This window comes from Leishmania panamensis (genome assembly GCF_000755165.1).
Source record: "Leishmania panamensis strain MHOM/PA/94/PSC-1 chromosome 32 sequence".
NCBI classification, from domain to species: Eukaryota; Euglenozoa; class Kinetoplastea; order Trypanosomatida; family Trypanosomatidae; genus Leishmania; species Leishmania panamensis.
In genome coordinates, this window is record NC_025879.1 from 956717 (window position 1) to 983595 (window position 26879).

Consider the following 26879-nt stretch of genomic DNA (forward strand, 5'->3'; position numbering starts at 1 on the left):
ACCTAAGCGTAAACGGCTTTGAGGGCGTCGGTATGGGTCTCGGAGGGGCGCGGAGGAGGAGAGCTGCCGGGTGTCGCACAACGTTCCGTTGGTGCATCTTCACCAATGCGTTGACCCGCACTTTTGCACTGAGAGGTGGCGGTCTCCTCGCCTCACTGCTGGTAAGCGCAGTACACGAGGGGGGAGGAGGGCATGGATAACCTGGATGTGCGCCCATGACCGAATATCGCCGGGGTCGAGGACGTCGCAGGACCCTACTCATCCTTCGGGGCTGGCTCTTTGGTGCTCTTTCCTGAGCCTATCCGAGAGAGGGGGGCGATGCTTGGGCTGCACACAAGGTACCTTCTTGAGAGCTGCTTCCGATCGCGCCGGTTGCGGCATCAGCAACGGTTGCTAAGCGGCCTCACCACACACGAGAGAACTTTACGGGAGGAGGCTATTGATCATGAGTTTCACCCTATCCGCGAAGGACATCTGGCAGTTGTGTATGTGCGGTGGCGCTGTGGAGGGTGTCCCCAATCATAGGTGAAGAAGTCGAACGCCAGGGTGATGTCCGGTGACGTCCTCGTGGCCTTGTCTGCGCTGTGCCCTGCAGTAGAAGCGCGACCGCATGCGGAAAGGGGAAAAGGCGAAGAAAGGCGCATCATCAAAACAAGCAGCAGAACCACAGGATGCGGTGTGACGGTACACGCCCCCCCCCTCCTCCTCTCCTCAGCTCACAGGCGTAGGCAGAGTGACAGTGTCACTCACGCGTGTGCGTTATCTTGTGTAACGCCGCATCTGCAAAGGACAAGCAGCTGAGTAAAAAGGTTCCCCCTATGTACGTGTACGTGTAATGCGCGCCGTCATCCCCCATTGGTGTAATCAGGCCTCACGTAAAGAGCCAGTCTCAACGTTCTCCCTCGGCCTCTGCCTTCATCAAAGCACGACGTGCAACTCACCTCTGCGCATGCCAGATGTACAAAGCGTTGCCCCCAGTTGAGCTGGGCTACGCAGTCGACAGAGAGAAAAGGGCGAGGGGTAGTCCGACTCGGTGGGTCTTGAGGAAATAATGAAAAGCGTCTGCACACCGCGGTGCTCAGGTGGCCATTTCAACCTTGACGTGGTTTTCCATCCTCGAGTCGAAGGGGAGGTCGCTCAAGGACAGGGGGTCAAACAGCACGCGGTCCCCGAGGTACAGGGTCGTCTTCTCGTAGGGCAGGCCTTTCTCCCTCTCCAGAAGCGCCTTCATGTGCTCTACGCTCTGACCCATGAAAAACCTCGCCGAATACGTCTCACCACTGGGGAGTTGAAACAATACAGAGACACAGGCGCCGGCCAAGTCGCGCTCGACAGCATCCATCACCTCCATGGTGCGGCAACCGCCAGCAGGCGCGGCCGCTGCGTCCGCAGCAGAAGTAGAAGCCACGCTGCTTCCCGGGAGCGGCTTTGGCGGGGCCGCCCACTCGTCGCCTGAGTCAACGTTAGAATCCGAAGAGTTCCTACCAGATGACATGACTGATGTGAGAAGGAGAGAAGCACTGGGTTGAGAGGAGCTTCTTAGCGGTTCAGTACTACGTCCATGCAGACTGTGTGTGTGCGTGTGTAGTGCCCAGTGAAATAAAGAGGCTAGCAGACAAGCACGCGCTGCAGCCACGAGTTGCGGCCAGCGCACCTACAGACAGAGAGAGAGGGGGGTGGGGATAAGGAGGGCGAAAGGTCGAGCACGAGTCAAAGAAAGAGGGAGGAAGGGGGTGGACGCGAGTTAAGAGAGAAAGACGCAGAGGTGCAGCACCTCATACATCACCTCGCTCATACGCCCCTCCTCCTCTAAAGTGTCACCGTAGAAAACAGGACAAGCTACCCGAGCTTCGATGTCTCCCCGGGTGAGTTCGAGGGAAGTGGAGAGGTACACGCATTGCGCTCTGACGAGTTTCTCTGTCCCCTCCCACGCCGACATATCCAGCCACAGCTGGAGTGCTGAGTTGCTCTCCACCCGGTTCTCAAGGCAAATGCCTCCTTGCGGCTGCCTGTGCGTCTGTGTGCATAACTTGGTCCTCGTCTAATTTGTTGTCCACGGAGAGAGCAAGCTCTCACACATACTCAAGCTGTGCGTGTGTGGGTGGGTGGGTGTGTGCAGCCAACTACGTGCGAGTCACGGCGCTCGCCGACTCCGGGCCCTTGAGAGCGATGCGATTGGCAACGTCGCGAAGCATCTCGGCCACTGGCCGACGATAGCCGAGGAGCGTCACATTGCCGGGGTCCTCTGCCTTGGCGACGGCGATCCAAATAGGGCCGCTGTTAGGAACTACGACGAGGGGCGTAGCCGAGCTGCTAGCCGCCACCGCCGGTGCACAGTCAGTACCGCTGATGGTGCTGCCGCCTATGCCAGTGCCACCGCTGGAGTTCACGATGGAGAACACCCACTGCTGAATAGCTTCTACTGTGAGCTCATCGACAGAGGCAGCGTCAGCGAGCGCCTCGGAACGCTTCCCAGACTCACTGCCTCGGTCAGAGTCCTCTCCCGTCTTTCCCGCTATTGCCTCACGCACAAGAGGCTGCATCACTGGCGCCTCTGCCATCCGCCACAGTAATCCCACAGCGTCACCGCATCGACCCTCGCTCAGCCGCACCGCCTTCTTCGCTTGGTCTAGAGCTCGAGCGTACTGTCCGGCGGCGTAGTACAGCTGCGCCACCGCACACAAGGCGAGTGGCTCGCGCGACTTCCACTGACGCATCACCTGCGCGGCAGCTCTGCCACGAGATACGGGCGGCTCCAGTGAAATAAAGAGTCCTAGTAACTCACCAACAGCATCGTCCTGCGCCATGGCAAAGGTCCCCTCACGCGTCTTGGGGAGCTTCTGCAGCACCTCCTGAACCACCTCCAGCGCCTGCCCTGGGGTGCCGTACTGCACGTCCAGCATGACCTGCGTTACCCCGATGCGGGCAACAGCGCTGGCTTGCCGCTCGAGCTCCTGGGCCGACACCCCCCGCGCAAAGACGTGCGAGTGCGTATTCTGCAGATCTGGCGCACATGCCGAGAGCGCATCGGTCAGCAACGCCCGCGCCGCCGATACGTTCTGCAGCAGCTCCGCCTCCACACGAGCCGCCACGAAGATCCACACCGCTGCCACAGTCCGGCAGTGCGCAGGACTGAGCGCCACATTGCACAGCGCGCGAAGCTCGCGAATGTCACTGGCAAGAGACTCGTCTTGCCGGAGCAGGCTAACCACGGACACCGCAGTCGAGATCGGCGCTAGCACGTCCTGCCGCTGCTGGATCGCGCGCCGCCTCTCCTCGAGCCGGATGAGCCACAGCCGTGGCGAGCGCGGGCACTGCCGCAGAGCATCTACCAGCAGCGCATCGATCGACTGCCCTTGACTGCGGCGCAACACGGCAAGCTTCACCCACACCTCCTCTTCACACTGCTGATGCTGCGGAGTAGTTGTAGCAGCACCCTTAGCTACGTTGATCGCGCTTACCAAGCAGGCATCTGCCTCCGCTGTGTCGCCGACGGCAGCCAGCATTTTAGCGCGTGCCACGTACAGGCGCAGGGCGTCAGCGATCTGGCCAGCCGCGGTGGAACTAATCGTGTGCAAAAGCCGATTGATAAAAGAGAGGGCTGTCGCAGGGCAGCCACTGCGGTAGAGGGCATCGGACACAGCCAGTGGCACTTCAACAACAAGAAGCACCAATGCCCCGCAGAGCTGCGGTCTTGCGCTCGTGTCAGCAGGGACGCTAGGTGCTGCGTTAAGCTGAACGTTCGAACCCTGGGGGCTGAGCGAGGCACCGGCGAGTGTGCCAGCTGCTGAGGCAGCGATGTGCGTGATGATGCCAAGCAAAGAGGCTAGCATCAACACCAAGGGAGGGGGCTGCGGAAGCGCAGATGTAACGTCTGACCGCTTCGCTTTCACAGGGGGGCATGCTGTCGAAAAGGTCGTTGGCGTCGCAGGCGGCTTCCCAAGCTCTTCCTCCTCTTCCTCCTCTGTCACCCGCCGCCCCTCGCTGGGGGCAGCGAGAACTGGACTTGCTACTACAGGCTGACGCACTGTCGAGGACAGCGAAGCGCCTTCCTCCGCTCCTGTTGAGCCCTCGCTGTCTCTGCGCAATAGCGCAGGCAAGTCGTCCTGCAAAACAGCGGTGGAAGCGGACAGTACCGCAGATGCAAACACAGGTAGAATGTGGCGAGGCATCATCGTAGCGGTAGATCGGGCGGCCGGTGCCACGGCGCTGCTATCCACTACCGCTAACGTCTCCGCGACCCTGCTGCAGCCCCCCATCGATTCGAGCTGCTGGTGCTGCAGCCGCAGCCACAAGTAGCAGAGCACGCATTGCACACTGTGTCGACTCGCCGCATCAGCAGGGAGAAGGGCCACAAGGTCCTCCAGCCACGTGGCAGGAATGGCATTCGTCGCGCCCTTCTTGTCATTAGGGTCCACAATACAGAGAAACATGTGAGCAGCCGTGTACAAGTGCACGTTGGGTGCTCTGCCCGCTGGGTGAGAAGCCGCCGACGTTGCCCCATCCGCATTCGACGCCTCCGTCTCGTCGTGGCCCTCTACGCTGCATTTGTAAAGTAGTGAGAGCGCAAGTGAGAGCCAGGCGTGCCGCGACGCCGCCTCGCTCATGTTCAGGTAGTTGCGCTGGGCGGTGCGCACCAGGTCACGCACCTCCGTGTCTACCCTCTGCATGACTTCGTGCATCGCCGCTGTGGACGCCGCACTGCCTGCATCACCTTCCACGGCTTCCAAAATGTGAAAGCCTCGACCCTCCGCGGGTTGTGAAGCTGTGCTCGTGGTGGAGAATCGGCGGGCCCAGTAGTGGGCAAGCATGTGCCACTCCACGTACTTGGCAGCCTCGATAACAAGCGCCAGGGAAGGATAGCGTGCTGCCGCCGCCTGGAACATCTCCTTGCCCATCTGATACGTCTCCAGTCGCGCCAGGCGTGCCCACAGCAGCGGCAGCGTCGGGGTGTACTGCAGCGCTTTCTGTAACAGCGCGCGCTGGTCCTGCGAGGAGGGCACGTAGTGGACCAGGCGCAGCCACAGATCCTCGCTCGACGGGCACGCCAGTACCGCCCGCTGGAGACACGGCACCTGCTCGAGCGGTGGTACGCAGCCCAGCAGCTGTGTCCAGAGCTCCTCCTCCGTTGGGCACGCCGTCGTGGCTTCCTCAAGCAGGCGGCGTCGACCGGTGTGGTTATCTTTGGCGAGGTAGCGCAGCCGCTCCTCCCAGATGCGCTTGCCTTTCCTGCCAGTCACAGCGCACCCATCCACGAGCGTCTGATACGCGCGACGCGTCATTCCCATCTCACGGTAGGCGCGTGCGTGGGTAATCCACGTCGTCTGCTCCTCAGTCGACCCCATCGCAAGAACACTGTGCAGACCGGCCTGTACAGCAGATGCCTTGCCTTTCAGAACGTCGTAGGCGGTGAGAACACGCTCCTCAGCAAAGACGTGCTCCTCGGCAGCCTCGCCCTCTTCCGCCCGAGCGCTGCGCACCACTAGCGGGATTGAGGTACCTGGGGCAGACGCTGATGGTAGCAGGTTCGCTGTTGTCAACAGCCCAGATGGTGGGGGCCCTGAGGTGGCGCTCTGTGAGCCTGCAGTGGTGGTTGACTCTGCGGCACTGGCAGAGGACACGGCTTCGAGCGTGGCAAGGTCCTCCAGCGAGAGCTTCACCTTCGCCGGAGCGCTGCCGTCTGCACTGCTGCTTGGCACCCCGCTGGTGTGGCGCCCGCCGGCCAGACTCGCTGCTGCCCCGTCGTCTGCGCGCCTTAGCTTCCGTGTGCGCTCCTCCAGACGCTCCATTGCGGCGAAGAAATCACTCTCGTCTGGCGTCATCTTTGTCATCGTGTTGACGCCGGTGGTGAGCTCAGCTGTTGTGACGAAGCCCTTCGCCCCGCGACCGGCACCGTATTGATAGCCTTTCGGTGGGTGTGGTGCATGCCAGTCCACCTTGGCGAGCAGCTGCTCATATTTGTCATGCTTTTCTTTCATTCTCTCACACGGGGATTACACGGAAAACTGAGATGGAGGCCAGGCAAGAGAGACAGAGAGACCGCCAATAAGCAGTGGAAGAAGGGGGGAAGAAGGTTACCTCCTGGGCACCACCCCTGCACAGCTGCCAAGCACTTTCTCGTCCTCGACTCTTTTCTTTCGTCCTAGGTGCGCGTCAACTCCACGCCGATGCGTAGTGACCCTTTTCATGCGCGGTTGGCTGATTGGGCATACATTGTGGTGGTGGGGGGGGGAGTTGCATACAAGTGAGGTGAATCAGTCAAGAGAGGAGAGCAAAATGGCGGAGGAGGATGGATGCAAGATGGTGTCCCAGCAGCAGTGCCGGAGGGTGGCCATTGATGTCCGTCCATCACGGAATATTGAGCAACGCCTGGGTGAGCCTTGGCATTTAAGCGCCACGGTGGCGACCTTGGCACACATGCCCTGCGGCAGGACGCACAGAACAGCACCCGGCCATTACAGCGGTAACAACCGCCCGCGACGCGAGATATTTTCGGCTTCCTTAGCCGGGCAGTGTTGTCGCTCTGATGTGCCGAAAAGGAAAGTAAGGCTCGCTTACCAGAGCCTCGCTCTCGCCCTCTCTCTCTCTCTATCTTTTCAGCCATCATTACCCCCAACGAACGCACCGTGTACTTGGCTCTGCGTAACTCGCTCCAGACTGCTCTGGCGTTGGTAGTGGCAGCTGCGGCCACTTCGTGGCCTCTTTTTTTTTTTTGCTTTCATGAGATCACTGCCCATCCAACACTTCAGCCACATACTTGAGTTCGTCTGCCGTGGCCTCCAATCGGAGGCGCACCGCTTTCTGTGCGAGCTAAGCATCTCTCTTTCCCTTCCTCCGCACCCCACCCTACCCCCGCTCGCGCGCCATCAGACACAAAGCAGCAGCTCAAGAACCCCAGCACACGCCTACACGAGAGAGAGAGAGAGACAGGGACTGGTGAACCAAAAAAGAAGGAGCATAGGCAAGACACCGGTATAACCAGCGAGCGCACGCCACCTCTTTTTGCCTTCCTGACAGGAAAAAACAAACGCGATACATCCCACGACCGCACTTACACAACTCAGCAGACACTCGCATGAACCGCGTAGTGCAGCAGCGGCACCTTGAGTGAGAAGAACAGCTGGTGAAATGCAGTAAGGTAGAACAGTGTCGACTCTCTCTCTGGTGCTCATCTTTGTGCACTCCCCGTGTTGTAGCTGCTGCGGCACTAACGCGGGCGCACCTCCTCGAGGTAGTCGTCGTTGTACATATCGCGGCGCTGCTCCAGCGAGGCACCCATCCGATCCACACGCGCGTCGAGCAGCGACTGCAGACGCATCCCCTGCCACCCTGTGTAGATGATCATGACAGCGTACATCCAGTAGAACCAGCGAAAGTCAATTTTCTGGAGTGGTCCCTTTGCCTGTGCGTACTTGATGAGGCTTTCCCGCAGAACGTTCGTGTCCACGTCCTTGAAGTCTTCGGGGTTGATCTTGCCCTTGTTGATGCGCGACTGACGGATGTAGCGCCGCATGGCTCCGTAGTTGCTATGCGAGTACGTGATGAAGCGCGGCAAATCAATTACCAGGTAGGCCGCATCCCGTATCGCACATTGCAGCTTGTTCGTGGCCGGGTTCCAGTGTGTGCACGTCAGGATGTCGTGCTGGAGAGTGCGCGTCGCCGTTCGCACAAACGACGGAGATGGAGTACCTGCCATGAATGCGTGTCTCAGCCAAGGTGAAGGGGAAAGGTATGTAAGGAGAGACTAGGTAGGTAAAACAGGACACAAAAGCCCAAGGTCTAGTTGGGTTGACTTTCCACCCCCTTTTTCACGCGCGTCGGCGGAGTGAAGAGCAAAGGTCGTCCAGTGCTGTGCAGAACAGCCAGCATCCCTGGTGCGCGACTGGGTCGCGAAGGCTGACGTGATTGGGTGCGGCGCAACGTGAGGAAAGGAGGAAAAAGAGAAGGCAGTTTGAGACATGAACGAAGGAAATGTGGTGGGTTGTGGATGGGTCAGTGTGGAGGTGGAAAGGTGATTCGAGAGAGAGACAGAGAGAGTGGGAAGACAAGTCACACGACCAGCATCAGCACAGACTGCATTAGGGTGAGTAAGAAGAACGAGGAAGAGGCGCAGCGATTGTGCGTGAAATACAAAAAGCCTTGAGACGTATCTTACCTGCCAATCACCCCGCCCCCTCCTCTTCCTTCGTCCTCTCCCCCTCGCTTCAACCGCTGCGCGCAGCTATCGCACACATACTCACTCGAGACGCTCTGCCGGTCACGTCGCGGAGGGTGAACGTAGCGCGGCAGTGAGTGGGAAAAAAAAGAGAGAGGGGAGGCGTACGGGGAAGTAAATGCCTTTATCTCGCCATGTTACCAACTTGTCATTTTTGTCCTTTCCAGTCGCTCGTGTGTTCGTTGGCATCATTTTCTTCTCCCTTTTACAGCTTCACTTTTGCTGCAACCATGGCGTGATTCACTGGCCGAATAAACACCAGCTCATGACTCTTGATGGTGAGCTGGAGATTGAATGTGTGCGTGGGGGAGAGGGTATGCAGTGCGGCAGCGAGGCTTTTGTTGTAGCAGACATCTGCACTCCTTCCTCTTCCCCCCCCCCTCCTCCTCGCACTACGGCAAGTAGCAACACAATCATGTACGCGCGCGCACGAGCAGGTGCATACTCCCCATTAACAGAGTGAATCGACCGAAATATATATGTATATATAAAGTCCTCTAAGAGAGTGCAAAGCAGTTCATGGAAAGAAACCCAGACATGCACAGTGGCCCAAAGAGAACGAAGAGAAAAGCACCACTGTGCTTTCTACCCTACAACATCGACGGAAGCCTGAATCACATCGCCTTGGCAGCCAATGTCCCCCAGATAGGGCTGTAGCAAGCACGCAAAGAACTGCGCATCCACCACAAGCTCCCCAACACGCTCGCGCACTACATCACAGAGGCCCTCCACATCTGCATAGGCGCTGCTGCCGCCACGTGAAGCAACAAGATGCGAAGCGTCACTGAATGGATGGCCATTGCAGCCATCGCGCGGCATGGCACGCACCGCGACAGCGCCGTCAATCTGAATCACATTCGATGAAAGCGTCCAGATGGCTGTCTGGATGTGCTGCCGAGACGGGACCAAGTCCAGCAGGCGTCCGAACACGGCATCGCGCACGACCACCTTAGAGAGCTCCCGCTTGTCCATCGTCGACAGTAACGGGACAGCGGCATTTGTAGAGGGAAGAGGCGACAGAGCTACAGACGAAGGAGAGTGCCGAACAAACAGCTCCGTCGACGTCGGACGACTGCCACGCTGCGGCGGCGTCATGTAGCCCAGACCAGCGGCTTCCCCTGTCTCCCCATGAGAAGTGTCGTTCCCGTATGCAGTGCAGTGGCCATATTGCTCTGCTGCGTGTGGAGGGGATGGCCATGACTGGGCACGCTCTGATGAGATAGAGTTGCGCGCCGTGATAGAGTATGCACGGTGCCGTAGCTTGTAGAGAAGGCTGAAGCGGACGAGTCGGGCACCCTCTGAGTCCGCAGCGGAAAGCTGCGGAGGCCCTACTATAACGTTGTTGCCCGAGTACCTTGGGGAGTGAGTTGCGTGCGCCATGGGTTAGGGTTAGAAGCCGCTCAGCTAGCGCTCTCCGAAGGCGAATGTGAAAGACGAAGCACCAACACGCTCACCCTCTCGGCACTCTTGTCACGAGTAGTTGATTGGTGAGTGAAGGAGAGAAAACAACAGAAGACGAGACACACGCAGAGAAGCACAACCAGAGACGAACGAAAGTAACGCGCGCCAAAACATGCACGCACACACACAGAGAGAGAGAGAGAGAGTTCCGCTTCTCTACTCCAGTGGAGGGAGGAAGCCTGATGATAAAGCTTACGGTATGCGCTTACAGAGAAACGGTAGACTGGGCTCAACCTCCTCGCCGACAAGGGCGTCGTTCTCCTTTGAGTATAAGATACAAGAGAAGGAGCTGGCGAGTGACGAGTGAAGCGCGTAGTGGCCTTTTTGGACAATCGAGTAAGGCGCCTTAGCTGCCTTGTGTGTTGAGTCCCCTACCTGCCCTGGTTGGGTGCCGTGGCTGCACAGTACCAGTCGGAAACAGAGACTCACAGAGAGAGAGGGGGGGCAACGAGTATTGTGTGGGTGTGGGTGGGACAGCAGAAACAACGAAAAGACAAAACCTCCAGAGCGAGGAGAAAGAGAAGGTGAAGTGAGAGGGCTACCATGTCGGTACGAATTGTATGGGTAGAAGGCAAGATGCAGCTGGAAGCGTCCTCACACATACCTGTGCAGAAGTGAAGGGAGGGAGGAAGGGGGCCTCCGGCCTCCCGCCCCACCGTCCTGCCAGAGAATCGAACATCAGCGCACGTCCGTCTCTTGCTGCACGAGATACACGCCCGAGGTCGACCACAAAGCACGCGCACCCTACGAGAGTAAAACAGAAAAAGAGGAGAGTACCGGGACGCGCGCGTAGCAGCAGCAGCAGCAGCAGCAGACGCCCAGCAAGAGTCCTTTGCTTCTGGCCATGCAGGCCATGCATATGTCTTGAGATTCCCCAACGACGCACACTACCAAGATCACCTTTCTGTCTCCCCTCTAGACCCACTCTCCATCCAACAGAAAGAGAGAGAGTGCGCTGGGGAATGCGCTGCAACTGCTTTAGGGGGGAGCAAAGGCGCACACGCACTTCCACAAGAAGGCCTCCATATCCACCATTGGCATCAACGGCCCCCGCGCTGCAGTGCTTGTGCCCGGCGCAGCTGAAACGACCAGGGACGAGGTACTGAGAGGCAGTGTCACCTGTCGTGTGGAAAGGTCGGTTCCACGCACGCACTCCAGCAGCACTGTACCGCCTACCATGGTCATCTTTACATGTGCCACCGGTGCCGATGACACAAAGAGCTCTGGCAAGGAGATGTGAAGGCTGATTTGCGTGCCAGGCCTCACCTCCGCCTCGACAAGCGTACCGAGTCCACCGCCTGTGAAGAAAGACTCCTGCAGAGATCGAAGTTGGGTGGCAAAGGTGTCCAGCACAACAGCGCACACCAAGCGGTTCGCCGCATGCAGCCCACCACTCAGTCCTTCCTGGGCAAAAGCCACTTTCAGAAAGTTGCGCAGTGCCTCACGATCATGAGGCACAACCTGTACAAAAGACGCAGGCGCGGATGCGTCAGATAATGGCGAGGTAGACTCGGCTGGGCCGTGAACACTACCGTGAGCTATCGAAGGAGCTAGAGCAGCTGTGGTAGGTGCAGCTGGGGGGACAGGCGGGGCCTGTGCATGAGGCACCGCCAATGCTGTCTTCGAGGTCACGAGTGATGCACCGGCGCTGGTGGTGAAAAGATTCCAGTGGAGCTCGATGAGCACCCACTGTCGGCGCCGCACGTCATAGGTGAGATCCAGGAAGAGTCCATGCTGCACGCACACACGCACGATCCCGTCCTCAGCGCAGACGAACTCGACGTAGACTACACCCGAAAGGAATGCATCTTGTTGCGACTCGGTAAAACTCTGCAGGGCCTCGCGCAAGGCAACTCGGTACGCGGCGACATCGCGGGCAACCCACGGCACCTCGCGCAGCAAATGGGCCTTGGTGTGCACACACCAAGCTCTCCTCAACATAAAACGCTCGGCCTCTGAGTTGAGCTGCGCAAGCTCCTGAACAGCAGGGGAAACGTACAGCGGCGCGCACACGGCGTTCACACGTGGCAACAGCGCGGAGCGGGAAGTGTAAAGGGCGAAGCGACGCTTGCGCTGCTGCGTGGCCAGCAGGTCCCAATAGTTTAGCGGATCTGGTGCCACCGCTGTAGACACTGAAAAGGATGCAGCGGAGTCGCTGGCCTCATCACGTGGTCGTTTGCCAGCAGCGGAAGTCGCAGCTGCGTTCGGACGACGACGGTACACGATATTCACATTGCGACTAAAAGCGTGCAGGACACCTTCAGCGAGAGGCACGAGAATCAGCAGCGGCTGGATGCAGCACACGTTGCTTGTTTCCGACACGGAAGCGTGCGTCCCTGCCTCGTGCAGGCCACCACCCTGACCCTGCACCACTGCGACCGGCGGGGCCGTACCTTGGAAGCACTGTACAATGCGATCAAAGCGGCGCAGTGCTATCATGAGTACAGGATTCTGACGCAGCGTCTCACAGCTCACACCACAGGCGTCATCCTCCTCGGGATCGGCCGTTGCTAAGCTCCCTGATGAGAGGCGAGATACCTCCGCGACCCCCGTGTGCGCGCGACGACGATCGGTACGTGCCGAAAAATGAACAAGAAGGTGCTTGACGCGCTGCAGTCGTTGTAAGCGCTGTCGGAACTCCGCCACGTCAGCCTCCGTCAGCGGCACTGCCTCGTCAGCCGTATCGATGGTGCGTCGTGAGCCCGCCATATAGTGCGTAGCAGCAGCGCTATCCGCAGTGAAGCCGCTGCCTCCATCCTCTACCTTGACTACGCTGCCCTCCTCGACGCCACAACCTGCGTTAGAGGGGATATCGCTGGTCATGCCGGTAGATTGAATGTCCTCACGCAGCTGCACCACGTAGTCAGCCAACAGACGCCCCACCGCTGTCGTGATCATTTTTACACTTGCGCCACCGACGGAGCCACGCCACTGCAGGCCAGGCGCCTGCGCTACGGACTCGCCATGAGATACCATGAAGCTTGGCCTAGGATGAAGCTTAAAGTAGACATAGAGAATGTGCCCACACGTACGAAGACGCACTCCCTACGCACACGCACACTTCAAGCACGCATGCGGTCTATATTCTCGTGCACTTCAACCGCTCCTGAGTAGCGCTGAAGAGCGAATTCGCCAGAGAGACAAGCAGGAGGAGACAGTGCTGAAAAAGAAAGGGTGTGGGAGAGAGAAAGAGACATCAACTACAGAAAGAGGGAGAAATCCCCTTCGGTGAGCAGACACTACGTCGGGGGGAGGAGCTGTTGTGGTGGCAAGTCCACTCTTGTCCAATACTCATCAGCTCTTCGTCTTCCTTCGCCCCTTTCGGCCACTGAGAGGCGCACAAAGGGGCGGCATGCATTGCGTGCCGCGTGGGCGAGTGTTCCTGTGGGAGGAGAAGCTGGTATCCTGATAGAGGCGGAGCCTGTCCCTCAGCAGCACTGACTACTCCGTCGGCTGCCCCGGTCACCGGCGCAGCAGAGGAAGCGGTGAAAGGAAAGAGGGGCCAAAATACGCCAGAGTGTAGGCAGGAAGGAGTCTCTTCCCCCTACCGTCCCTCGCAGGTTTTGGCTCCCTCCTCCCTCCACCCATACACAACGCTCACACCATGTCGCTCTTGGTTTGCATTGGCTAGGGCAGTAAAACGCAGTTTCTTCTTTGCTCTCTTTGGTGTGTGCAGGCGCACATGCGTGCTTCCATTGAAACAGAGGGGGGGAAAACAGAACGAGAGGAAAACAAAGAATGACAGGCGGTGCGTCCCCCCTCCCCCTCCATAGCGAAAAGGGGGGGAAAAGCGAGACAGAAAGCGAGGCCATAGCCCGGGGAGAAGGAGGGCAGGCTGGGACATCAAACACCGAAAGAGCGAGAAAGAGACAACACCATCCATCGAACCGACTACCGACACACACGAGAAGGGAAAATCTGGAGAGACAGCTGAGAAAGTGAGTGGCAGAGTGGCAGAGACACATGCACGCATGCACACGCACCTACTCGGAACTTCTGGTGATACGACGAGCGACGGATAGAGTGAGACGAGGGCGGAATTAGAAACGAGGGAAAAAAAACGGTTGCACAGTGGAGACGGCAGGGGGGAAGGAGAGGCGTACGTCGTAGAGGGGTGCACGCCGCCACCGACCGCCAATGCCCTCGCTTGCCCTCTTCTCTAAGACGCGACCATTCGCGCGCGTGCATGCAGGCCTTCGATATGGGTTTCCTTAGATGTCGTTGGTTGCTCGGGCGCGAGCAGCCTTTTTGATCCTGTTACCGTGGCCACTGCGCCGCTTCGGGGGTGATCTTCTGCTGGAGGGCGCCGACGCTGCGCCATCCGAGCAGGAGTAGCAGTCCGTTGAGGGGGTGTGACGGCGACCGCGACCACCCGATCGGTGGCCACCACGTTCGTCTACCGGTGATGCGTGGCCACGGTTCTCGTGTCGGCGGCGCTCTCTATTGCCCCTGTTGCACTGCTGCTGGTGGTGCTTCTGTGCCTGCGGTTGGCACTGGTACTCCATCGGCTGAAGGATCCCCTGCTGCAGCTGCAATGCAGCTGCCTTACTCCTCTTCGTGTAGCCTCCAAAGAGGCCCGGCTTCGACTTGAGAGCTGGGTTGCCTGCCGTGGTGCCATTCATCGATGCGGCGCCGTACCCACCACTGAGAGGCGTGTTTTTCGGTGGTGTGGGCGGCACCTCAAATCGTAGAGTGGCACTCGCCTTCGGTGCCAGACTGCTCGGCGTCCTCCTCGACGAAGGGCGCGACGACGGGGACGCACAACCGCTGATGGCGCTTGCGCCGTTGGTAGGCACGCCAGCAGCAGCGGTTACGCGCGCGTCTGGCTTGGACTTTTTGTGGAAAAGGCCGCCAAAGAAGCCTTTGCTCTTGCTGAAGGGCACGACAGCGCGGCTAGAGTCAGCGATGGGGCTGTTGATGCTGCTACCCTGGTGCGGAGGAATGTGGGCATCCACGGCGCCGTTACCAGACTGGGGATGCTGGGTGTGCCCCTGCGAGTGATCGCGACGGTGCTGCCGCGTCGAGTCAGAGCGGCTGATCGTCCCGCGTTGCTGCATCTCAGACGCCACATCGCGCAAAGGGACAGAGGTGCCGCAGAACCCCATGGGTGTGCTGTAGGGTACCCTCGGCGGCATCACGAGCGGCACCATCAGGGCCGCCTCCTGGGCCAACGCTCCGACATTTTCACCTTTAGACGAGTCGACCTCAGCCGGGGCGGATTTATCGCGCCGGAAAAAACTCAGAATGCCGCCCCCACGCTTCTTATTGGGAGCGTTGGCGACGCTGGCATTGTGGTCCGTGGGCAGGGAGGAGGTATTGCCGAGAGCGTGCCCTGACGGCGGTCGTGGTCCCCAGGACGGCGAGGCTGAGCGTGGCGATCGGTGGCCGCCGCGGCGGCCTCCACGGTCTCTACGACGCTGGCGGCAGCAGGGGCGGTGGTTGCGCGGCGATGCCAAGGCGGGACGCGAGGCAGACACGGAGCCAGAGAGCACGGAGGACGAGTACGACGACGATCCGTGGCTCGAAGACGCGTCGGTGCTGCCGCCTGGGCTTGACAAAGAGAGAGAGTCGGCGCGGCGGTGTCGGCGGTGGAGTCGGTTGCCCTTTGATGGGTTCGAAGGTTGCACTGCGGACGGCGGTAATGGCACTGCTGCTGTCGCTGGTCGCGTGCTCGGGGGAACACTGTAAGCTGACGACGCGGCAGGTGGATTCGTCAGCTGTGGGGGGGTAGCCACCATCCGGGTGCTGCCCACCGTTACAGGCTGGGGCGCTGGTGTAGAGACGGTGGTGACAGGAATGGGCCTCAGAGACAGCGCCGCCGTTCCCGCTAGTATCGAAGCAGCGACGGCAGTGCTCTTCGGAGGATTGCCCCTGCGAGGGCTGAATCGATTGCTCGATCGGCGGGGGCACGAGATGTCGGCGAGGTCACCAGCGGGGCGTGGAGAGGCAGACTCGGACCGATCCACGTTGCTGCGGGCCTTGTCGCGGTGCCCGCGACCTTCGCGGCGGTGGTGGCGATGTCTGTCCATCTTCTTCGTGTTCCCGTCGATTTGCGGGTCTGAAGGCACACGTGGTGAGGAGTCCCGACCCCTCTCGCCGCCGCCGCCGTCACCGCGACGATGCCAACGTCGTCGCCGGCCGCAACCATCACCATTGCCATCACCATGAGCTACGCTGCCAGCCGCGGTAGGAGCAATGGGTGCACGGTACGTGTTGGGTGCATTTGTACTCTCCAGAAACACCTCCCCAAACGTCGCTGTTGCCGCCTGCAACGGTGCGCGAGTTGAACAGCTGTCATCAGCTGGCGGATTACCTGGATGGCGACGTCGCTCACGATGGCCGCCACCACTACCGTACCTTACTGAGGTCGGCAGCTGCGTTGTCGAGGCGGGGGTTTCCGTAGCCTCGTCGTCCCCACGGTGATGTCGACCGCTGCGAGGTCTCTCACGTCCCTTTCTGGGTAGTGAAATCGAGGTGGACAGGCTTTGCGCGCCACATGCAGGATGAGATGCGGTCGCGCTGCACTGCTGAGTTACAAGTGCAGGCGAGGCAGCCCTGGGAGCGGTAGCCTGGTGCTGCGGCGGCGGCATTTGACATGGCATCACTCCTGAGGCTGGTGGTTGCTGCGATGCATACTGCTCGACCGCTGTGTAGAGTGGGTAGTAGTAGCCGGAAGCGGGTCGAGGTGCGGCGCAGCCGACTGGGTAATCGGCACCCAGACACCCCGCAGAGACCACGTTGGTTGACATCGCGCTCGCGCAAGCTGGAGAGAATGACTGAGCTGGCATGTGGCCCTCAGCGCCCACCCTGACACCGTGATTCGCAACATTACTGTACGCTGCCGGGTGCATGACAGCGCCGTGGGTGGCGCTGTTGGCCCACATCATCTGCTGCTGCTTGGGGTTGACTGACCCAGTAGCGCCGTTGGGCCAGTGGTTGAATGAAAACATGAATCCAGTGTGCGGTGATGTTGCGTCTGTCGGTGTGTGCATGCCCGTATCACAGGCGTGGTCCTCTGCGTGGGTCTATGTGAGTGAGTTTTGCCGTAGGCTGGATCCGATCAGTGGGTGGCTGAAGTTGACACAGGGAGAGAGGAGAAACGAGGGAAGCCAGCCAAGTAAGGAAAAATATATACATATATCAGAAACGAAAGTAAAAGTGATGATGAGGATAATGACAAAGCTGAGAGATGAAAAGTGCCTCTGAGTCCCAAATTGGTGACTGAGAAGGAAAAGAGAAAACGAGAAGGGCGGCGAGCGAAGGGGGGAGGGGGGAGTGGGAAGGTGGCAAGACGAGAAAAGAGGAAAGAAGGAGCGAAGAACAGAGAAGAAGAGCGCGTATCAGCGAGTGTCCAGATGAGAAAGAAAGAGAGAGAGAGGGGGGCGAGGAGGGCAAAGAACGCACCCAGAGTGGAGGGAAAAGAGGGAGAAGCAGCCAATGCGCTGAGAAACTGAGTAGGTGGAGGGGGGGGGTACAGCAAAATAGCTGCGAAAGCAAAGACGAAAGAGTAAAGTAATCGGCGAGCAAGGGGCACTTGCAAAGAGACTTCTCGGCAGAACACAACACACAGAGACGCGGACGGCAACGACAACAACCGCAAACCAACACAGCAGCCGAGACCAGGATAGCAAAATAAGCGAATAAAACGAGCTTCTAAAGAAAGCGGATACCTGTGAAGAACAAAAAGAGAAGGAGAGGGAATGGGAAAGGGGGGAAAAGGGTGGGGGGAGGGAGGGAAGTAGGGAAGACGAGGTCCACAGGAAAATGCAAAGAGAGGAACACGTAGGTGCTACAACACGAGCTCAGAAACACAAAACGAAAAATATGTTCGAAAAAGAGAATAACACTGTTTTTACTTCCCTCGAGTAGAAGATAGGAGTATTGAAATAGGTGAGGAATGCGTGTGGGCGTATGGATGGGCACGTCCGTGTGCTTGGCAGGCCCCTCCCAGAACGCTCTCCCCCTCCGCTTTTTCCGCTCTGCTCCGTTCGCGCACTTTCCTCGATGTACTCTTTCTCGCTTCCGGGCGTGCCTTTTCTCTCTCTCTCTCTGCCAGCTATACAAGAGGGAAGAAGGGAGAAGCGGAGCAATCGCGCTAGTGGAGGGACAGTCAGCGTCAGACTGGCCTGCGCACGGCGGCTAGAGAGATGGCAGAGACCGTCGGATATCAAATCCGAGAGAGCCGCCGCAGCGTACGAGCAAACGTGCCCTCAAACGGCGCAGGCGCGAGGGACGAGGACAAGGACGACCACAGTACGCCTAAAAATAACCAGAAAAGAGAGACTAAACAAGAGACTCTTTCAGGAAGCGGACGTGCGAGGATGACGGGAGGAGTGTGGCAGAGAGCAATGGAGGAGGAGGAGGGGGGCGTGTATAAAGAGCGTCGTACATGTAGAAGTGCAGATCGAGACTGTGGACAGGGGGGAGAGGGAGGAGGAAGGTCGTAACTGGATTCCTGGATGTGCACAGAGAAAGACAGGGTGGGGAAATATCTAACCCACTAACAAGGCCGAAGGCTCCCGCTGCTTTGGTTCGTTGCTCTTCTACTTTTCTCGTCTTTAAGCGCAACAAGAGCAGAGAGAGAGAGAGAAAAATAATCTGTATAGGGGGAAAACAGCGGATGAGCAAGTAGAAGAGACCAGACACAGGTGTGTGTGGGAAGGGGGGGTGCGCGGGTGTGTGCTATGCAGTGGGTATCAACCCACATGCATGCGGGAGTGTCATCGGCGAGAAAAGCGAAGCGGAGAACGTGATGGAACCAAAGCGGGAGAAGGAGTAGCGAAGGACAAAGGGAAGTCCGTTAGGAGAAGAGCGAGAGTCCGCCACCAAGCGGCGCGGTAGTGCATGAGGTGAGCGAGCGAAGACCATCCTCTGTTGCTCTGCCTTCTTTGGCGCCTACTCAACGATGCTCGCCCCGGAGGACGCGCTTCGTTGGGTTACACAGTGTAGCAACGACAATACAGCTCACTCGCACCCGCACATCTCTGCAACGCCTCTTCTTCTTCGTGTCCGCCATGACAGCCCACGCGCCACACTCAAGATGACAGGCAGAGCAAAGGCAAGAACGAGAGAGGAAATGGGAGAAACAAAGGAGAACGCAGGCGAGTCTCTCCTAGCTCGTAGATACCCCTCACTTCTCTCCGTGGCCAGCTTGCTCACTTGTGGGGAGGAGGGATCGCTTGTCATCACCTTTACTCCCACGCACACGCGCACATATTTACAACCAAATAGGCGCACGCTGGCACGCCATTCTCTACGGCTCGTGTACGATGACGTTACAAGTGGGGCACCAACGCAACGAGACGAGTGAGCGGAAGCAGGCCGCAGAAATGAGAATAAGAAAGTAGACTAGTGTACATCCCGGAAGTTCTAAGAGTACCACAAGAAGCTCATTCACTTTTCAACGGGTCCATTCTCTGCCATACAGCACGAGGTCAGGCGCTCCTCTACCACACACACACACACCGGGCTCTATCACAGGGTCCATCCGCGTCGTGCGAAGACGACGTAGAACGCGCGTTAGAGCAATGCACCGCCTCGGTCATCCAGGCACGGGCCCTGCCGTCAGCCACGCCCACCCCTCGCTCCGCAGGTCGCCGCTCCCACCATGCCGGCCGCCACCTGCTGCATGGCTCAGGGCGGCTCAGGCTCGCACGCCAGTGGGCAGCGAGGGCAGGGTGAGGTGCATTCGACTCGCGCTGACACTTCGCCTATCACACAGATGGTACGCAACGTCCTCACTGTCGCAGACCGCTCCGATGCAGCGCCACCCAAGCGCCGAGCCCCAACCCCAGGAGCGATGCACCGCGCTGACCTCCCCACGTTGCAGGCACGCGACCACGCCCCCTCCCCCCGCCGCCACCATCAGAGGGCGGTTCGGCATGGGCAGGAACAGGAGGGTTGCGTGGCTTCCCCACACACAGTGGGGGGAGAGGTACCGGAGCCTGAGGTGTGCCCCCCCCCTGTCATCAGCGGTACAACGAAGAGAGAAAGGAATAAAAGAGAAACTGGCGTCGAAGACGCGCAGTAGAGGTGATGAGTTCTCTGCCGGGTGTAGCAACGCGCTCTACGTAAACACGCACACGCAGAGGATGAGCAGAAAAGAGCGCAGAGGACAGATGGCACGCACAGACTCGCAAGGAGAGAGTAGATAGAAGCGAGCAGCGAAAAAACAAATGCACAGTAGCCATCCAGGTAGATCGTCAGACATCAAACAAGCGAATGTATGGGCAACTCTAAACAAGCAAAGCCCCTTCGCGGGAGAAGCCCTGGCGACAACAAAACAAAGAAGGATGCAGACATACAGAGAGAGAGGGGGGGAACGGTTTGCTGTGGCGCCAACGCCAACCCACCTCATGACGCACATAAACTCTTAGCAAAGCCACAGCGAGGCACGCCTTTTTATTAGGCACCTGCCAGCTGCGCTATGAAGTGGTGTCGGCTGGTGCTTTCCACTTCGGCCATCCCTGCCGTGCTTCCGGAGTGGCGACTACGCAAATGAGTGGAGTCCTCTAGTCGGCTGGCGCTGCGCTGACGCTCGTTGGCCACGGAAGCCACCTTCATCGAGCTCGCCGACAACAACGTCGCTCGGCGAGCCCCAGCGCTGCCGGCGCGCGCTGTTGTGTCCATCACGGACTGGTGACGATCCAGGGGAAAGTCGCCCTCACGCCACACCGGGAAGCACACGGCGCTCTCGTTTGTCACGACGACGGGGTGCACGTTGGGCACTGCCTGTTCCCTCCACAGCGAGCTAGGCATTGGATGGAGGAGTGGTTGGTAATCAAGCACCGCCAGCCTCTCCTGTGGTGCGAGCGGCTGCAGCACCTGTAGTGTCGCCGCCTGCATGCCGCGCTCTAGGCCATGGGTGCGTAGGAGCTGCACAAACGCGTTGCGGTGCATCTCCCACACCTCAACAACGTTGTCAAGCGCGATGATGCTGCGGGTCCAGCGATGCCGCCGCACGCACGTGTACCCGACAACGTGACCGGGGGGAATGGGACAGACCGCCGCCGGCGACGCGCTAGCGATGTCCGCGCGGCCGAACGGCCCAGACCGCATCTCGTCATGCAGTAGTGGTGCATTCATGACGATCCCGGCGCGGCCTTCAAAGAACAAAAGAAGTCGATTGCACTCCGCCCCGCTGGTGACGATGACATCACCCTTCTTGTACGGAACGCAGTGCCACTGTTGAGTGCACGCGCGGTAAAAGTCACGCGTGGCACTCGGAAGCAAACTGACGAGAGGCATCTCCTCCATCGCGTTCAGTAGCGCTGATGATACACGACCGCCCGTCAGTGGCAAGACATTCGCGCCCCCTACACCACTGCCAGCGCGGTCTCCTGTGCTACCCGAGTTGAGTGCTTCTTCAAATATGGTGACGCGCCGCGCGGAGGCTGAGCTTCGGTGGCCGCCGCCGCCGCCTCCGCGTCGCGCGCTGCCGTGTGATAGGTGGTCCACGCTGAAGGGGGACTCCGCCAGGGCTTTTCCTCTATAGTCTCTAGGACCACCACCACTGGCTCTCTCGTGTGTGGCAGTCGCCATTAGGGCCAGCATCCCTTCTGCGGGTACCACGCCGTGCACACCGGATAGCTTTGCACCGACGAGACGCGGTCCGAACAAGACGCCGGCCCACTCCTTGTCGCGCAGATACGAAAACTCCTGGGCACTGTAGTAGATGGCACTATGCACCTCTGGCTCCTGCTTCATCAGCTGGATGAGAACCTGAAAAGGGAGGAGATACATGTCCACGTGCGTGACGGCGGTGTAGCGGTCGCCGACGGTGTCGGCTAAGATGCAACTCGTCTCCCCGTAGGTGTGCCCCTCCACTAGCACAGAGCGATTCCGGGGAAACTCTAGGGAAAAATTGGTGTATGGTGTTGCCGCCGGCGTTGCGGCAATTGGAGACGCTGGCTCCGAGTTGTTTCTGCTGGGCGCGCCGCTGTCGTTTCCCGGTACGGATGCCTCGCGTTGCATCTGCACCACGCCGCGCCGGATGAAGAAGATGTGCGTCGGTTGCTCCTTCTCGCCACACTCCATGCCGGCGGCGTAGACTCGTGGGATCATCAGGTCGCGAATGTGTTCCAGGTACTCCGTGCGCAGCCGCGTCAGGAGCGGGCATATCTGCAGCCGGGCCCGGGTTAGTGGCGCAAAGTATGGCAGCAGCCTTTCGCGCATCTGCATGGCCTCGACAAGCAGGCGTTGCTGCCCGGCTGACGACGCGCACTCGCTCACCATGTAGCAGTATATCACCTTGGGCATCCGGAGAATGACCGCCGTCGGCGAGGACACACAGAGGGCCGCGCAGTAAGGAAAGTTGCCAATGCACGCCAGCTCACCTAGCACCTGCGGTGCTGTCAAAAACTCCACGCCCGCGTCGGCCGGGGCCGGTGCAGAGGGAGGAGCCCGCAGTACGGCGCTGTTCGGCGTTGTCGGTGCACCTGCGGTACCGCCTATAGCCGACGCGCAGGCTGCGTGGTCTTGTCCAAAGTCGGTCAAAGAACGACGAAGAAAGGCTGACGTCGGCCGAACTGCGAAACTGCCGCCGACGCTACCACCATGGCTACTTGTGCTGAGGTGCATTGTGGCAGACGCCCGTCGCGCCGTCCCAAGTTGACTGGCACCACCAGTGGTGGCGCTATCCCTCCGTGAGAAGCCATAGCCTGCCATCGCGGAGGCGCGCCGGCTGCATAACACCGATACGCCAGGGCTAATGTTGGGTAGGCCGCCCGCTGAGGCGGTCGCCTTCAATGCCACAGCGGTCCCACGACGCTCAAGGGAGCCGCCGACCAGCACAAGTACCTCACTGGCTGGCTCCCACTCCCACTCCAGGATCTCATCTTGCAGGTGCACCGAGAGCTGAACGTAGCTGGAGTTGAGAATGTCGCGCACAGTGTCGCGTATCGCGGCCCCCGTTGCCGCGTCAAGCGACGGGACTACCACAGCTGCTGCCTCCGCCTCAGCCGTACCACCGAGCGTGGAAAAGCGACTGCCATCAGCGCGGGTGTAGAAGTCGCGTGTCACCGCCCCCAGGTAAGACGTGTACTGCAGTGCGCTGAACGCCGCCGCCTCCACCTCCTGCAGCGACACGTGGCTCGAGAGGAGCTCGTGAGTGAGCGCAAGCCGAGCCTTACGAAGGTGGTGCCGACGCAAGATAGGCACGAAGAGACGCTGCAACACCTGCAAAGCAATAGCACGCAGCTGCTCCTGAACGGCGGTCGGTAGGCCATTTTCGACCATCTGCTGCCCGCTTGGCAACTTTGGTACTAAGTCGGACACGGACATTGAAGGCGGAGAGTAAGATATGACGTTCCCCCAATAGGAAGAGAGATGCACAAGATGGCGAAAGGGCAACTGAGTCCCTCCGTTGCACGTTGATGATGTTGCTCTTTGCACTGCCTCTCTCGGTGCGTGGGTAGGCACGCAGTGGAGAGTACGGCGAGAGAGCACTTCAGAGAGGAAAGAGGCAATAGCGTTAGGAAAATGGAGGAGTAGCAACGGGTGGCAAGTGTTCCCTCAGTGTGTAGGTGCCACCAACACATCAGCATAAAGGGGGGGGGAGAACGCGGAGGCGGATAGGGAGGGAAAGGGGAATGTCCACGCCACATCGATTCGCTTACGGGATACGGCGAGAGAAAGGGAGAGCCTCGCGCCTTGGTGAGGCCTGATGAATTGGAAAAGGCGGGCGTGCGTATGTGTGTGTGTGTGTGTGATCCCGAGAATCCCACTGCCGCTGCCGCCGTCGCCACGACACATAAGCACACGTTTTAAGCGTCTGTCGCAAGAGAGGGACCCCTTTTGCTTCTTGCGTGTGAACCTCCAGAATATCTTATCCGCATCGCTTTGCGCAGCGTACGTCTGAGGGGTGCATGATGTGAGGGTGGCCGTGAAAAGGGTGAAGGTGATGGCAGGCAGCGGCGTCTACACTCGATAATGGGAGAGGGGGGAGGGGGGCATCAACACGTCTGTCAAAAGCGAGAAACGCGAGACCGAAAGGAAGGAGAAAAAGGGGCGCAGCGAGGCAAAAAGTGAGTGCGTCGATGCGCAGACGGGTGTGAAAAGGAGAAAAAGGGCGCCCACAGCCGCAGTGCTGCAACGGGGAAGGCGGAGGGAGGGAGGAAGAGACGGAGCTGCGCTTGCACATGCCGCACAAAAAAGCGCGGAACAACCACAACAGATGGGCATCACACTCAACAACGCTCACCACAAGGCTGCAGTACCCAAGAAGTGGGTTGAGGGGAGGAGGAGGGCTGGCAGGGAGGGGAAGGGGGGGCAGCGGCAGTGTGAAGAACGCGGGAGAGAGTCAAGAGACCAAAGGAGAAATTGGTCATCACCGCCCCTTCGATGAGCCACGTGTACTCACCGAGAGAGGCCTGCATACCCTGCATACGTTTGGTTTTTCAGTTCTCCCTCTCCCACTGACACTAATCCCTCGCCTGGCCAACTCCCTGCGACAAGCTTCGTCGCTCACGGTCTCCCTCCGACATCATACCGCCCCTCTTGCGGCCTAAGAAAAGCTGAGGATGTCCGTCTCCTCACCATTGCCGTCATCCTGACTCTTCGTCCCCATCTGCCCGCCCCGCGCTGACGTCGCCAACTCTAGGGACCGCATTGTCGCGCCGTTGGGGAGAACGTCCTCACTGCTCTGATCAACGTCAAAGCCTGCCCGTTCGTAGAGCCGGGTGTCAAGGTCCAGTTTGAGCCGCTTTGCCGCCGGATAATCACTGCCCATGGAGAACGTCAGCCCCCCAGTCTCCCTCATCGAGTGATTTGGAGTCGCGACGGACTCGTCCTGTGCTCCAGAGGCCGCCTGTTGCGATGACTCAGCGGCGCGGCCCCGTTGGCTCATGGGGGTGCACGAAAAGGAGCTTGCGTCCGTCTTGCCAAGCCGATCTGCGACGGAGGTGAAGCTAATGCGCAGTGACTCCTTCTCCTGCGGAGTCAATGTCATGCGACACACCACGACCAGGGAGGACACCGGACCCATCTTGACGAACAACGTCGTCGTCACGTTGCACGAGAAGTGCGGCTCGACGCGACAGTGCGTGGACTGGCGCGGGTTGAAGAAATAGGTGGCACTCACTGGATCCTGCCTCTTGTCCATGTCTCCGGCTGTTTGGGTAATCTCAGCTTGCAGGATCTCAATCGCTGCCATGCCGTTGTGCTGCCGTGACCACTCGTGCAGCTTCATCGACAGGTCCAGGTTCGTTGCTTCGATATCGGACAGCAGCTCCTGAATCATGACCTCCCGCTTCACCTCCTGGCTGGACCCTTCCACAGAGTTTAGGCGGCCTGCATTGATCAAGGTCTGCTCGCTGTGGCGGTACGAGCCAATCGTCGTGTACAGGTGCCGGCTTTGGATGCGCTGCAGAATGCGACGTGCCGCGCCGAGCCTCTCGCGACGATACTCTGCCGACGCGCTGCTGCCCAACGTCTCAGGTATCTTTCTGTTACTGCCGTGCAAAATCGCCAGCACAATCCAGTCGCTCGCATGTACGTAGAAATCTGGATGCAGCACGCACGACCGCAGCGGCATGACGCAGTCCTTGCCATTGCTGACCTCGAACACGTCCCCGGCAGCGCGCAGGGCGTCCAGCGTCATGAGGTCAATGACCTTCGTGACACGGTGTTGGTAGACGATACGGTGTAGGTGGGAGCGGGCCAGGAAGATCTCCTCGATGACACCGTCCAGCTTGTCGGGGTACCCGATGGATGTCTCGTCGTCGTCGCCCACTACGACCCGTGCACCTTGAAAAAGCCGCCTCATGGAGACGAAGGTCGGCGTACCAAGACACGCGACGGAGTCCCGCTGGATGTAGTCGATCTTGTCCACGTCCAACCCGCTGCGCTTGTTGGCGATAATCTCCGTCGTGAAGCGCGCCCACTTCTGCCGTCCGACGTTGTCAGGCCACGCCTTGCCAGGTGCGAGGCCGTTGATCAGCAACTCCACGTAGCGCAGATCGACTTCCGTAAATCCGAGCTCACCCAGTTCCGTCTCATTCTCCGACCACATCTTGCGCAGCAGCATGATGCTCGCCTGCTCATGCGACCACTTGCGCAGCTGCACTTCCTCGGGCCGCGCACATGAGCGCACAAAGGACTCGAACAGGTGCGACAGCGGCCCATGTCCGAGATCGTGGCACAGGCCGGCAATTCCGATGCACTGCATGTCCTTCTGCGCCGCCTCACGCGTCTGGTTCGCGATCTCAGGAACGCCAAAGTCTCTGTGCTCCTCTCGGTGGCCATCCACGATACTGCGGTACAGCTCCATGCCAAGATAGCAGACACCTAGAGAGTGCTCAAAGCGCGAGTGCGTGGCACCTGGATAGACGTAGAAGGAGTTTCCAAGCTGCCTCAGATCGCGCAGCCGCTGAACCACCGGCGAGTCCGCCAGGATGCGGATCACCGGTGGAAACTCGAGCTGACCGTAGAGGGTGTCACGAACGGACATGGACCGCTTCGGCTCTACCACGTTGCACGCCTCCTCGCGCCGAACGGACTCCGCCTTGAAGCGCAGCGGTGGCGGCATGGCGGCTTACCAGTGGGGTGTGTTCGAGGGAGGGGGCACAAGAGGAAAAGAGCAAAGGAAATTTATTTGTACGGTTGTCGCTGGCCGCAGTTCGTGCTTGAAGGGGTGGAGGGCAAGAGGGAGCCCACGTCCTGACTCGGGATGGTCGTTCTTTAAAAGAAGAAGACGGAGAAGACTAACCCACACACAGAGACACCACGCAGCGCCAACAAAAAGCTCGCTGAGAAGAATGTGGCGCAGAGAGCGCTCGTCCGAGCTGATACGTCTCGCGGTGCGTGTATGAACCAAAAGTCCCTGGATAACGAGAGGGGTCCACAAAGACAACAACAGCCCCAGTAAAGGGGCGACGAACGCGAAGCGAAAAGGTGAGACGCGCGCCTTCGCCACCGCCCTTCTTTTCCGAGCGCGCGCCCCTTTTGTGCCGCAGTTGGAGTGAAAAGGGGGGTGGTGATTCGATGTGGCCGTTCGCACTGCGGGGGTGCACCCGCAGCTCAACGAGCAAAACAACGAAAAAAAAGGGAAAGAGATGTGTTGTCGGGGGGCTGAGAAGCTCAAAGGACTGTACCCCCGTTGGTCTCGGTGTATGTGCCTCGGTGCTTTTAGTGCTCGCTTGAGGCGCCTGCAGGTGCGCGTGCCTGCAGGGGAGAGACAGGAGGAGGACTGTACTCACCACGACTG

At 59.4% G+C, this 26879-nt stretch overlaps 8 protein-coding genes across 8 annotated transcripts, besides 2 other annotated features; all 8 read right to left on the reverse strand.

Annotated features, from left to right (window-relative positions):
• Nucleotides 1–372: part of a repeat region that runs on past the window's edge.
• Nucleotides 373–1078: 706 nt separating this feature from the next.
• Nucleotides 1079–1495, reverse strand: LPMP_322610 (hypothetical protein; the record flags this gene model as incomplete). Its single annotated transcript, XM_010703644.1, has 1 exon — nucleotides 1079–1495. The coding sequence occupies one exon, from the start codon at nucleotides 1493–1495 to the stop codon at nucleotides 1079–1081; it is 417 nt and encodes a 138-aa protein (XP_010701946.1).
• A 628-nt stretch (nucleotides 1496–2123) lies between these two features.
• On the reverse strand, nucleotides 2124–5978 carry LPMP_322620 (hypothetical protein; the record flags this gene model as incomplete). The annotated part of the gene is made up of 1 exon (XM_010703645.1): nucleotides 2124–5978. One exon carries the CDS (start codon nucleotides 5976–5978, stop codon nucleotides 2124–2126), a length of 3855 nt encoding a protein of 1284 aa, XP_010701947.1.
• A 1229-nt stretch (nucleotides 5979–7207) lies between these two features.
• Nucleotides 7208–7696, reverse strand: LPMP_322630 (hypothetical protein; the record flags this gene model as incomplete). Its single annotated transcript, XM_010703646.1, has 1 exon — nucleotides 7208–7696. One exon carries the CDS (start codon nucleotides 7694–7696, stop codon nucleotides 7208–7210), a length of 489 nt encoding a protein of 162 aa, XP_010701948.1.
• A 1104-nt stretch (nucleotides 7697–8800) lies between these two features.
• On the reverse strand, nucleotides 8801–9595 carry LPMP_322640 (hypothetical protein; the record flags this gene model as incomplete). Its single annotated transcript, XM_010703647.1, has 1 exon — nucleotides 8801–9595. One exon carries the CDS (start codon nucleotides 9593–9595, stop codon nucleotides 8801–8803), a length of 795 nt encoding a protein of 264 aa, XP_010701949.1.
• Nucleotides 9596–10654: 1059 nt separating this feature from the next.
• On the reverse strand, nucleotides 10655–12652 carry LPMP_322650 (hypothetical protein; the record flags this gene model as incomplete). The annotated part of the gene is made up of 1 exon (XM_010703648.1): nucleotides 10655–12652. The coding sequence occupies one exon, from the start codon at nucleotides 12650–12652 to the stop codon at nucleotides 10655–10657; it is 1998 nt and encodes a 665-aa protein (XP_010701950.1).
• A 1235-nt stretch (nucleotides 12653–13887) lies between these two features.
• On the reverse strand, nucleotides 13888–16626 carry LPMP_322660 (hypothetical protein; the record flags this gene model as incomplete). The annotated part of the gene is made up of 1 exon (XM_010703649.1): nucleotides 13888–16626. The coding sequence occupies one exon, from the start codon at nucleotides 16624–16626 to the stop codon at nucleotides 13888–13890; it is 2739 nt and encodes a 912-aa protein (XP_010701951.1).
• Nucleotides 16627–19073: 2447 nt separating this feature from the next.
• Nucleotides 19074–19624: a repeat region.
• A 456-nt stretch (nucleotides 19625–20080) lies between these two features.
• LPMP_322670 (hypothetical protein) lies at nucleotides 20081–22957 on the reverse strand (the record flags this gene model as incomplete). Its single annotated transcript, XM_010703650.1, has 1 exon — nucleotides 20081–22957. The coding sequence occupies one exon, from the start codon at nucleotides 22955–22957 to the stop codon at nucleotides 20081–20083; it is 2877 nt and encodes a 958-aa protein (XP_010701952.1).
• A 1222-nt stretch (nucleotides 22958–24179) lies between these two features.
• On the reverse strand, nucleotides 24180–26201 carry LPMP_322680 (hypothetical protein; the record flags this gene model as incomplete). The annotated part of the gene is made up of 1 exon (XM_010703651.1): nucleotides 24180–26201. The coding sequence occupies one exon, from the start codon at nucleotides 26199–26201 to the stop codon at nucleotides 24180–24182; it is 2022 nt and encodes a 673-aa protein (XP_010701953.1).
• Nucleotides 26202–26879: the final 678 nt, after the last annotated feature.